This window comes from Vitis vinifera, chromosome 12, assembly GCF_030704535.1.
Source record: "Vitis vinifera cultivar Pinot Noir 40024 chromosome 12, ASM3070453v1".
In the NCBI taxonomy this organism is placed as follows: Eukaryota; Viridiplantae; Streptophyta; class Magnoliopsida; order Vitales; family Vitaceae; genus Vitis; species Vitis vinifera.
Genome location: NC_081816.1, coordinates 15485566 through 15499040, shown reverse-complemented (window position 1 = coordinate 15499040; position 13475 = coordinate 15485566). Strand labels below are relative to the sequence as shown.

At 35.0% G+C, this 13475-nt stretch overlaps 1 protein-coding gene across 1 annotated transcript; it reads left to right on the top strand.

Moving 5' to 3' along the window:
- The first annotated feature begins 7801 nt into the window (after window positions 1-7801).
- On the top strand, window positions 7802-10216 carry LOC100250452 (pentatricopeptide repeat-containing protein At2g15630, mitochondrial). Its single transcript, XM_002268979.4, has one exon. The coding sequence runs from the start codon at window positions 7903-7905 to the stop codon at window positions 9883-9885; it is 1983 nt and encodes a 660-aa protein (XP_002269015.2). The 5' UTR covers window positions 7802-7902; the 3' UTR covers window positions 9886-10216.
- The last annotated feature ends 3259 nt before the right edge of the window (window positions 10217-13475 follow it).

The window sequence follows — 13475 nt, the reverse complement described above, 5'->3', positions numbered from 1 at the left end:
ATCTGATAATTAAATAGATGGTAGAAATAATGATATATCTATCTACTTTAGATATACCCAGCACACACATATGGGATGGCAATATATCCAGTATCGGAACAGCCGACACATATATGGGATGGAGACGTATCGACCATCCTGGCGATAAATCGGTGCGCCATGAAACGGGCCTCAAAAGTATCCCTCGGCCCAACTTGGGGCAGCCCAATCCATCCAATAGCATGCATCCTTGCTGCAGCCAATGCACACCTCACGAGTGCACCCTTGTTACGGCTTCATTTTGCTCCCCATGTCCGATGTGGGATTCACTTACACAAAGATTAGAAAAATTATAAACCCACCAGGATTTGAACCTGGTATTCTGAATGGAACTTGAGTCACTTGCTAGTAAAACTATGTTGGTATTGGAATCATAAGATGCATATTACATATATTTTAGTTTGTAAATAAAATAAATAAATTATTAGTATATATATATATATGTATTATAAATTAATTAAAATAAAATTATTGTGAATAAGTTAAATTTAATTATAGTTATTAAATACAAAAAATATAAATTTATAAATAAAATTATTAACATTTTTAAATAAAAAAACACTTATATATATATATCAATTTTTTATTATAAAATTCAATATATGCATTTTTTTAATCATTTTTTTTGAGTTTTTCCTAATATTTTAATGAACTTTTTTATCAATTTTCATCAACTGATATTTTATGTCAAGATCTAAATACTCATTTATCCGTAAGTAATCACCGATATTTTCATCCTTATAAATTTATAAGTTTGTAGATATCCAAAACACATTTTCATAGTTTAAAGAAGTCATCTAATGGTAGGAACTTCTCCTGAGGTGATATGGAGACATAATTTGTAATGGGTGTTCAAAAAATTAACAGTGTATAATTCTTCAATATTTACAAAAATAAAATCATAAGAAATGTTGCAAATAGAATTCAATGCATGTTACGTTATATGCGTATGCATTTATAGTGACATTTCTAAGCTTTCTTTCGACTTTATTTTTGTAAACATTGAAGAATTATGCACTATGTTAATTTTATAGGATCTAAGGTTAGTTTTTTTTTCAAATATATGTAAGAAACTTTTGCCAGTCTCTAAATGTTAAAGAACTCTCGTGGTCGCAGTCTCGATGAATTCCACTAACAGTAAGCATCTAACGTAGAGAAGGCGTGAATTAAATGATCTAACAGTAAGCATCTAACATTGGGAATTCCTTCATCTCCCATAAAGTGTGCCTCACAGCATAAATTTCTTAAGCCATGGAACATATGAGCTGCTGCTCTATAGCCCAATGCAAAGCAACCGAAAATCTGTCTATTTTGAAAGGAATTTGCAAGCCAAGCTTATGAAATCCGCAGCTATCAGATTGGAAATCAACAAAAAATGTGGTGAGAGCCACCTAGAGGGATCTTGTAGCACTTACTAACTTCCCACTTGTTCTCCACCAACCCAGAAAAAACACTACACAATTCTGATGAAACCCTTTCTTCCCTAAAGCATATATGCTTCATCCATCATATATGAACAGCCTTGATCTAGTTTACCTGGTCACAATGCAAATATAAAACCTGCTTATAATGTCAATGACCATAAAGTTATTCTTCAGGTTTTTCCCTTGGAATAGGAACTGGGGTTTGGGAGGACAAGGGCGACAGAAGGAGAGGAAAGTGGAAGGACAAGAGAAGTTGATGTTTAAATGCCAAATGCCCTTTCTTTATTCACTTTCCAGGCTTACAGAAACCAAAACTTAGTGATAAAACCCTCCTTATGTCCAAATGCCTCATTGAGCGCCTAATGCAAGATCATGCCAAGTATCTCCATCAACTTGTTGGTTCTCCTGGTCTGATGAACAAAGCAAATTGTTAAATGGGACCGTGTAAATAAGTAAATGAACTCAGTTGCACAACCTTCAATATGACTGATGAAAAGACAGCAGTAACATCCTCAAATTTAATGATATCAGTAAGCATAAAACACTATACTGGGATTGAAGCAGTTGTTTTCTCCTATTCTCTTAGCAACCAAAGCAATGGCAGAAACCTGAAATCGTTAAGAGATACAATCTGACATACTTTTTGAGTCTACTTACATTGTTTTACTTTGTTGCTGCAATACAATAATTATCCATGGAGATTATAATTAAAAAGAAAAAAATTGGGAAAAGGCTCAATCAAGTTTATGTAATACATATGACAAAGAAATGACAAACAATAAAAGTGGCACATGTTTCAAGCAACACACCATTAGAAATTGATTTTGACTAATTTATGTAATACATCTGTCTTTTATATATTTCAAGTTCAGGGATGGGTATAAGACGCTTAGGTTTATTCATGAAAAGGAAGAAATTAGTCAGTTGGCGATTCCACTTATTTGGGTTGCTCAGAGTAAAAGTTGGTTGTACTTGGTTATTTGAGTTATATTGAGATCTTGAAAAGTTTTCTTTGCTAGAAATTACTTAGGCTACATTTGGATCACGGAAAGCATCAAGAAACCAAAAGTAGGAAGGAATCCAAGTCCACACATGGTTTACAATAGAGAACATGTAGGAAAATCAAATATAATGAATATTTAAAAAATTTATATATTTTCAAATCATTCATTTTTTATCTAGAAGAGAGAAGAAAAAGAAGAAAGCTGGAGAACTGTGTATGAAAAATTTATCGAGTCCAAATCTATTCTTCATTTTCTTTCACTTTTTCTTTCCTTCCATTTTTACCCTCCATTTTTTCTCTCATGCTCTGCTTTAAACTTCACAACATCCAAATGGAGTCTTATTTTAAGAAACTCATATACTTCTAAATTTTATATTTACTAGGAATTCATATTTGAGTACTATGTAGATTTTATAGTCTTCCTTGGTAGAAATTTTCTTATTATAAGATGTTCCATGCTTTTAAACTTTCTTTCCTTTTACTCTATAATTTCATTCCATTTGAATGGCTTAGGAATTCTTGGAAAAGAAATATTCCTTTTAGCCTATTATACATGTTAAAATACATTTTTAATGTGGTGTCAAGTTTTTAGGAGTTTTTCAAGCCTCTATATAAGATTAATTGCTGTAAAACAAAATTATAAAAAATTAAAATAATGTTGGCAAACTCTGCTGCCTTTAATAGTGAGATTTTATTTATTAATTTCCTTCTATGTAAGACTCCTTGAAGGTTTTAGAGAGCTTTAAGGATTATCTATCTTTTTTATTTAATGGAGAAGCTATGTTACTTTCTTTCTATATGAGACTACTAAAGGCCTTAGGAAGACTCGGAGGCTTTTCTATCCCTTCTTTTTCTTTCTTCTTGAATTTTACTTCTTTAGCTAGCTGCTCCCATTAACCTTGATTTCTCATTCCCCTATATGAATCCTAAAAGGATGAAGCCTTAGCCCAAGGTTACTCTGATTGCCGATGCCTATCTTAAGATTGCGTTTACATCATTTCTAAAATCATGCATCAAGTTGAATGAGAGGTCCTGCAAAGAATAACATTGAATGCACTAGTAAGGAGTGACTTAACTCACATGTTAATACTTTTTTAACACAACTATACATGAGAACCCTTGATTATCATCTTTTCCTAAATTAAACCATTGCCCCATCTACTATATCTTTACTAAGCTATTACCCAGGCTGCTGCAGAAATTATTACATCACCAAATGACAAAATTCAAATAGACATAAACAGGGTATTGACTGAAGATACATTAGAGGTCTGATCTTTGTTGAACTGTAGCTTTAAGCGATAAATATTTTTTCCTTAGCAATTTCAATTATTATGCATCAACACAATCTTACTTTCATAAGTTATTTCAAAGTGATAACTATTTATCTGGATCATGTTACAAAGCCAACTGTTTTTGCAGGTATTACTTAGCAGTGCACTGGTATACTTTGACATAAGATGATCTGGAAATAAATTTTGATATTGGGATGGAAATAAATTTGCATTTATTATTTGCATAATAATAGTAATTTCCAGATGTTATAAGGTCAAGTTCAGACTCTTAGCAAGGTTGCAAAGAGTGTGGTTGATTCAGTCACTTATCTATTCACCAATCCAGCTGTATCTTCATAATTCCTGCAAGCCTAATTGAACAGTTCTTGTCATCTTTACTTTAAGGCTGTGTTCATTTGTTAAAGCAAAAGTTTAAAGTTCATCTAATTTTTGTTTTTAATAGGCAAAGAGATAGTTTTTTAAAGACACCTAACAAAAAAGGGGGAGCAAGCTAAGTACACAGGTACATATAATGAGTGCCAAAGGCAAACAATACAAGCTTAGCTCCCCAAAAAAGGTGTTGAAGTTACATTGAGAAACCCAATTACACCAAGAATACAAAGAATTAAAGGAGTTTCTGAGAACCAACTCCAAGCTCTGCACACTCTCAAAACATCTTTTACCCTCTTCCCTTGAAGACCACATAAAGCAAAGAGGAACCAACTTACCAAATTTCATCCATTTCCCACAAATCTACCAGGTCAGCCTAATAATAAATCTTTAACCAACATAAGAAGCATCCACGAAACACAGAACAAAGTCATACCAAATATCACAAATTGCAAGCCATTCTATAGTGAATCAGAATATAATCTGTGCACTCCTTATCCTTCTTACAAAGGAAACACCAATTAACTGGAGATCATCCCCATTTATTAAGCTGATTTGACATAAGAATTTTCTCCCAAACAGACTCCCAAGCAAAGAAACTGACTTTAGTAGGCACCAATGGCCACCAAACCTCCCTCATAGGAGGAGTCTTGCTTTGTCAAATTAAAAAAGCTATAAAAAGATTAAACAGGGTTTTTATCTCATTCTTTGCTAAACTTCAACCCAACTTATCCAAACAAAATGGAACTGATAGGCTGAATAAAATCTTATAGCATCTCCATCTCTAGTCTAGGAAAATCCTCCAAAAGTGAGGGGACCCATGTCCATGACTATCTACTTTTCCTCATAAAAATCAGCTACCCAAGCTTCTTTACAAGAAACAATAACAAACAAAAATGTGAGTCCTTCAAAGGGTGATCCCCACACCATGTATCAAATTAGTGCCCTCACCAATGACAATAGTCATGCAAGACTGAAATCATCCCACCCACTTTTGATTGCTTTCCAAAGGCCCACTCCAAACCAACCTCAACAACCCACACAAATGCCTATGAAAAGATCGGTTGGATTTAAGAAAAGGTCACTTGGATTTATCCATTGTTCATTTAATTCTTACCTCAAAAATCCTATTTTGTTTGGATTAAAAATTAATTAGAATTCAAAAATAGGATTTGGATTATTTCTATTAAATATATGTTATACATATTATATAGTATATTATTTTTACTATTCCTTGAAAGAGTCACACACGGGCCCTTGGTTTGATCTTTTTTTTTTTTTCAATCTCCCCATGAATCATATGTTTATAACAATAGGGACAGAATTTTTGCAATTCCAATGGACCAGGCTTATTGTGTTGATATTTCTTAGTAATAAATCTAGAAATGCCTGTTAATTCCTTAGCAACACCATCTTGTACACAACTATTACATTCCAAAAGAATCATTATTCAAGCATCTTTACCTGGCCATGAACTTCATTGTATTTTTTTCTTTTACTCATTAAAGTCTTCTATTTTCTAGCCAAACAAAGTACTGAAAACCACACCCTTCCCCCCACCCCACCCTCTTCTTCCTTTTAGATCTAACTAAGTTCCACTTCTCATAATTTTCTTTGAATAACTCTCCACAAATTGTCCTGCACCTCCACATACCTCTAAAGTTTGTCTAATTTTCTTCAACCACAACTGCTTTGTTAGTTATTCTCAATTTTAAGGCTTCAGTTAATATTGATTTAGACAAATTTAGAGTGCTACATCAGGATTATATTATATATAACCACAAAAATTTAAAATAACAATCCAACACAGAGTATGCAACCTTCCTTTATGGAACCTAATTAACTTCCCAGATTTCCATCTAAAAGATATCATTCACTTTTGCAACTTTCTTTGCCTTCCAATAATTATATTCCTCGCTATTTTGAAACTGCGCCTCTCAGGAAATTCAACCTTAGGCTAAAACTAATATTTTTCATTCAAGCAAACAATAATGCAGCACTAGCAACAAAATATTCCAGTTGTTTACAAGTTGTCAAATAATTAAGCCACATAGAAACTGAAATACTAAAACAGCACATTTCCTTTAAATAATCATCAGAAATTTCAACTCATACTTAGGTTGAGTAGTAACTTCCCAACATATTTCAATACCATCACTTCAATTATTGATGGATAAAGACACCCATAGCAAATGAAGCATTAAAAGAGTATTAACATATGCATCCAAAAACAAAAACCAACTATTTTCCAAATATCATCAATTTAATAAAGCGTTATATGTAAAGACATACTTGAGTCTTCCGTATCTTCAGTTCGAGCAACCAGTACAGGTGGCAATGGGAGATCTGTGAAGGTAAAGGAATGCCAACTTAAAACAAGTGGACTATGAAAAGAATATAGGAAAATTTATTTCCTGTGTCTGTGTGTGTACCATGTGAAATTTGGAAGAGGAACAAAATTTACCATCAACAGGCAGGGTGTCTCTCATCCATTCCTCATCCACAATATCTATAAGCACACCAAGGCTTAATTCAGCCATGCGTGATCTATACTTGCCTCAATATCCTTTAAAAAAAACAGACGTACACATTACAGAAAGGGAGTAAATTAAAGGCCTAATTAACATATTCATTTGAAAATTAATAGAGAAACAAATGTTTGACTCCAAACCATGCACAATCATGATAGATATGCAAATACACCTCACTATGGGATCAAGGATTGGAATGTCGAAAAATTTCGGCCATATTTCTTTTCGGCGATATTTCTCGGAAATATCGCTTATCGGCCGGCTCCGACACGATATTCGTTGCCGATTATCGGTCAATGGAAATTTCGGTAATTTTTCGAAAATTTCCCGATATTTCCTACCAGTCCAGCCCGCGCACAGGATACAAAATCTGTATAATTTTTTTTTTCTTTTTTAAACATATGATACTATTTGGTAATCTGATCATGATTTAGGCAAAGGTTGTGTTTTTCAGCCTGGCTCAAAAATCGTGGATTTAGGGTTCGTGAAATTTAAATCCAATGGCACAAAAGCAAAGAGACCCTAGAACATCCAGAAAACACAGGGAGCAAAAAAAAAGCAATTTTTTTGGTTTTCCTTGGGGGTTTTGCATGGATTTTCTCGGAAATCAAACGAGGATGAATTTTCCGGAAATCGAATGGGGGATGGATTTTCATGGGAATCAAACGGGGGTTGCAAAAAAATAATAATAACATGATTAGATTAGTACCTGCGAGGGTTGAGAGTGGCAGAGGAAAATAGGGCCTTTTTAGGGATTCTCTCGTCTGGAGGGCAACTTCAGAAAAGGGCTTCTTGATGCCCGAGTGAGAGAAGTGGGTGGCCCTTTTTATTTTTAGATTTAGTAGAGATAAAAAAACACAAAGGTTGCTGAAGGAGGCAGCGGTGAACGGCTTTACTCAGCTTCGCAGTGGCGACGGCGTGGCTCTCCCTCAGCTTTCTTTCACTGTGAAAAGCATTTGGAGTCCGACAGAGGAAAGATAAAAATAATAAATAAACAGAGAAAATTAAAATAATGTTGAAAGTTGTAATTGTGAGAAACCTCAAAGGATATAGGCGTAATTTACTCAATTAAAATCTTTTCTACTTCCATTACTAAAGCATTTACGAGAACAAAAAATATGTGAATGAAGGTTTAGAGACTTTAGAGAATAGATATGTGAATGAAGGTTTTGAATCGTGTTTCGAGAACAAAAATTCAAGCTATAGGAACTTAGCCGTTTTCTGAAGAAAACAGCTGCACAATGAGGCGGGCTATGGCAGGGGCAACCATCTCTCGAGCCCGTTCCCTTTCTAATAAATCTTGCTGTTTCCATGCACCAATGGGAGCTTCTCTGAGGCCGAGGTTTTTGGGGTCTGCGGCCAACACACCCAACGCCGGCGATACCAACTCCTCCACTTTCCATTTCAGTTTCAATCGTAATTTCAATTCCCTTGCTAGTTCAGAGAGTACTCCACCGATCACTGAAGAAGTCATAAGCAAATCAGTTTTATCTTCTCAGTGGCATTTCATCGAACAGGTTTCACCCAACCTCACCCCCGCTTTAATCTCCAATGTTCTTTATAATCTTTGCTCTAAACCCCAGTTGGTATCAGATTTCATACATCATCTTCACCCTCATTGCCTCGACACCAAAAGCTATTGCCTTGCCGTTGTCTTACTCGCCCGTCTTCCGTCCCCCAAGCTTGCATTGCAATTACTGAAGCAGGTAATGGGGACCCGCATCGCCACCAACCGTGAGCTTTTTGATGAGCTGACGCTGTCGCGGGATCGTTTGAGTGTGAAAAGTTCTATTGTTTTTGACTTGTTGGTTAGAGTTTGTTGTGAATTGAGGAGGGCTGATGAGGCATTTAAGTGTTTTTATATGATGAAAGAAAAGGGTATTGTTCCGAAGATTGAGACATGCAACGATATGTTGAGTTTGTTTCTTAAGTTGAATAGGATGGAAATGGCTTGGGTTTTGTATGCGGAAATGTTTAGGTTGAGGATTAGTTCGACAGTGTATACATTTAATATAATGGTCAATGTGCTGTGTAAGGAAGGGAAGTTGAAAAAGGCACGGGAGTTTATTGGTTTTATGGAGGGGTTGGGGTTTAAGCCAAATGTTGTTAGCTATAATACTATAATTCATGGGTATTCTTCTAGAGGCAACATTGAAGGGGCACGTAGGATTTTGGATGCAATGAGAGTTAAAGGGATTGAACCAGATTCTTACACTTACGGTTCACTTATTAGTGGGATGTGCAAGGAGGGAAGACTTGAGGAGGCATCTGGGCTTTTTGATAAAATGGTGGAAATTGGGTTGGTTCCAAATGCCGTGACATATAATACTCTGATTGATGGGTATTGCAATAAAGGGGACTTAGAGAGGGCTTTTAGCTATAGAGATGAGATGGTTAAGAAGGGAATCATGCCAAGTGTGTCCACTTACAATTTGTTGGTTCATGCATTGTTTATGGAAGGCAGGATGGGTGAAGCTGATGATATGATAAAAGAAATGAGAAAGAAGGGGATAATTCCTGATGCCATAACCTATAACATCTTGATTAATGGGTATTCTAGATGTGGGAATGCAAAGAAAGCATTTGATCTCCACAATGAGATGCTGAGTAAAGGAATTGAGCCTACTCATGTGACTTACACATCACTTATTTATGTATTGAGTAGAAGGAACAGAATGAAGGAGGCAGATGACTTGTTTGAGAAGATATTGGATCAAGGAGTCTCCCCTGATGTTATAATGTTCAATGCAATGGTTGATGGCCATTGTGCTAATGGGAATGTGGAACGTGCATTTATGCTTTTGAAGGAGATGGACAGGAAGAGTGTTCCTCCTGATGAAGTGACCTTTAATACATTGATGCAAGGACGTTGTAGGGAAGGAAAAGTTGAAGAAGCTCGAATGCTTCTTGATGAAATGAAGAGAAGGGGGATTAAGCCAGATCATATCAGTTACAACACCCTTATAAGTGGGTATGGTAGAAGAGGTGATATAAAGGATGCATTCAGAGTTCGAGATGAGATGTTGAGTATAGGGTTCAATCCTACGCTTCTCACTTACAATGCCCTTATAAAATGCCTATGCAAAAACCAGGAGGGAGATCTTGCCGAAGAGCTTCTCAAAGAAATGGTGAATAAAGGCATTAGTCCAGATGATAGCACCTATTTATCTTTGATCGAGGGTATGGGGAACGTTGATACCTTGGTGGAAGACAATGCTTCGTAATAATGTGTCTCTGAGCAATGTTTAGACCTTCAAGAGAGAAAAAGGATGTTCTAGAAATGGATACCTGGAACATGAGATTTTTGTCATTTCTGACTATTGTATATTAGCTTTGTTGAGTAATATTGTGACTGGTGATCCAAAAAAGAATTTATTTGAGGCTCAATAATACAAATATATTCATGTGGGCTCTTGTATTTACTTTGTTGTATGATCAAAGGACATAGTAGTTTCATTTTAATTAGGTACATATTATTCTGAAATGAATTATTGTGCTGTATCTACTCTGTAGTTCAGGTTGATTATGAATTATGTATCACGCATACTTTCAATAGAGAGATGTGGGAAGAAATTTTCTTCATTTAGGATTTTTATTTAGTTATTTATTTTTATTTTATGTTTGTCATAATCCAAGTAAGGAATTGCTGTAATTATACATGGAAGTTCTGCATTTCTGCAGTGGCTTTGAATATACAACTTTCGTTGCTTTTCTTCTTCATTGTCCTTAAATCTCAATGAAAACAGGCCAGATCAACTGTGCCAAGAACATTCACAACGTGCTTAGTTAAGCTTGCTTTTATTCAACCTCTATCTTTTGTTTTTAATTAGTGTCTTTCCAGCTTCCTTTTTTCAGGTTTGATATGGTTCCCAATGCCTATTTTGGGGGTTATAATTTTTATCTCCATCAGATTTTTTTTTTTTCTGAACAATGATGACTGCATGGGTTGGTCTATCAACTTTCATGGAGCTTATTCATAAAATGCAAGAAAGTACAATTTTGCACTGTTGCTTGCGACTTTTCTTTCAGATAGATGTTGCTTATATACTTCTTAATTACATGGATTGCTTTCTGTTTTATTTTAATTGATGTTCATATTGCCTCTTGCTTACCAGTACTTCTCTCTTTTTTTTTTCTCTTTTTAGAGGTTAACATTTTTATCTCCACTATATTCATTTTCTGTGCAACTGCATATGTGTAGGTATATCGACTTTCATAGAGCTTATTCATGAAATGCAGGAAAGTACATTTTGCACCAGAAAGTCAATACTTCCCTTTTCGACATCTGTTGCTTACATACTTGTTTACATGGGTTACTGTCCTTTTCGGCTTTCCTTTTTTCAATTGATATTCATAGTACCTCGCTTATGAAGATATTAGTCATTTTTATTTGTTCTTTTTGATGGGTAAAAGGAATTAAGTTGAAAAGAGCCCAAGATGGGACTGACAATGCACACAGGATACAGGAACCATGTTGACTATCCATTTGACTCAGCAAATTCACCAAATTATGAAGATACAGATTTTATCAACTTCACTAGAGTACAATTAAGTTAAAACTTAAATCCATTTGATTCTACATAATTGCAGCTGGGAAATGCTGATCATACCTGTTGCCAACAAAGTTTGATTATGGTTCTTCTGCAATTAGTAACTCTAATTATTTTATCATCATACCAAAAAAAAAAAAATGTTTGCATAAATTTTTAATTATTTAATTATTTAACATCTTATATCTCTTATCTTTATCTGTTTTTTCCTTCTTAATTTAATATATATAAACTATTGAGGGTCTTACCTCTTTTTGTCTCTTTCTTTTGCTGTGTGTTTCAAACATAATGAACAGGTCTCACTGCCTTGTTTTCTATGCTGTTTTACAGATTGGATAATATTCAGGGTGTAATTATTTGTTAACTCAGATGCTAGTTTTGTGATGCTTGGGGCTGTTGGAGTGAACCTAAAAGGATCTCTCCTTGAGCTGTTTACCAACTCAAAACAACTACCTTAGAATCTGACTCTGCATTCTCTTTGAATCAAGCAAGTAGAAAACGAAAATGGATAATGAGCCCTAAAGTTATCGAGTACAGGTCACCCAGATGTGCAGTGTATGAGGTACTCTAGTTTAACAGAACTTTCCTTCTGTGTTGTGGTTTTCAGTTTAAAGGATGTTTGAGAACCTCTGGTTTGTTGATTTTTGAGATGCTGAAAATGGTTTTGTGATAAGTGAGGTTTCTGAAGAGATCATAAAGGGCGTTTGTTTGTGACTGAATTAAGGGTTGTTTGTTGATGTCCAGAAGATTTGATCTCAAATATGTTGGGTGCATTTTTTCTTGTAGGTTCTGTTGTTGCATTTTTCTGTTTTCTTCTGTATCCTTAATATCTTCTCTGCTTCTAGATATATATAATATATAGTACTGAGTGGACTGACTTACTGATTATAATTACTCTGTTCTGGTGTGCTGTTTTCGGTCTTAATCACGATCTAGCATGTACAAGGGGGAAATTTGATTGCTGAAAAATTAGGTAGCTTGATGGTGCTAAGCTTTGATCATCTTAAATCTAGTGAAGAGGGTGGCCATTTGATTTGATTGAGGTATTTCCTATAGTTAGCTTTCTTTAGTGTTCTCTTTTATTATCCTGGACCTGGTATATCTGACCTTATTATTCTTCTTAAATTGTGGTTTGATTCTATGCTCATCTGGTTCTTCCACAATTGTCATGGAGGCAATGCCTATGAGGGGAAAGAGTGATTGCTTCATGGGTGACTGTGAAAGAACCAGCTATATTATATGTGACTACCTCAACAATGAACATAACATCATCAGGGTCTTGGATCTACCTCATTCTTTGTGAGTTTGTTACTTGTCCAGAAATTACCATAAATTTAGTGCAACCTTCACTTCTAAAATACTGGTCAGTTGAACTGGAAATAGGATGATTGTCATTATACCTTTAATCTCATTGCTTTGTAAGAGGTTCCCATTGGTCCCATTACTTTGTACCCTTACTCCTGCTCTATATTCATAACACACAACTAAGAAAACTATTAGTTAATGTACATGATCACTTTATAAGTCAAATAATGATCATTTGAATGCAATCATATAAAAAATAATCCTTTATTAGAATTTTTAACTTAACTGATAAAACAAATTTGTAAAATAATATATTATGGTAAAGAAAAAATATTTATTTTGTGTCAATCATAATGCTAATCTATCAACAACGATAAGCAGGAATTTACAACCAAAAGGTTGAGATTCTTACAGGTACTAAAACATGTATTCAAAATAAACTCATAGAAGGTGTGTTCCTAGTCCCGACCTGATGGCAACAAAGCACCCAGACCATGGAACCAAGCTCACCTAAAAGGGTACTATGCCTAAGCTAAATGACCTGTTTTAAAGTGTTGTAACTACCCTCAATAAAACCAACACTTTGCGCTAACTCTTGCGTATGTGTTTACTTAAATGAAAATCACAAGATCAAAAAAGACTGGGCATGTAACCTTCGGGAAAAGCTGACCTCACAGTTGATGTATAAGCCCAACACCAGAAGATAACTTAAGCCAATCAACTAGCCAAAGCTTGCTTGGTCTATATTTATTAGAATTATGATCAGTCTTGCCAAGCAACCAAGACCTTAAATGATCCCTATTGTAGGATCACCAACCTCTCCTAGAGATCAAGGTCATAATTTGACCACTTCCTCTGGCCAAGGAAGGGGATCCACACGCTTGCAACACTAAACACATCCTTCCCCAATCTCATCAATCATAGATCAAAGTACATTTCCTTAAGCAATACATGCACAT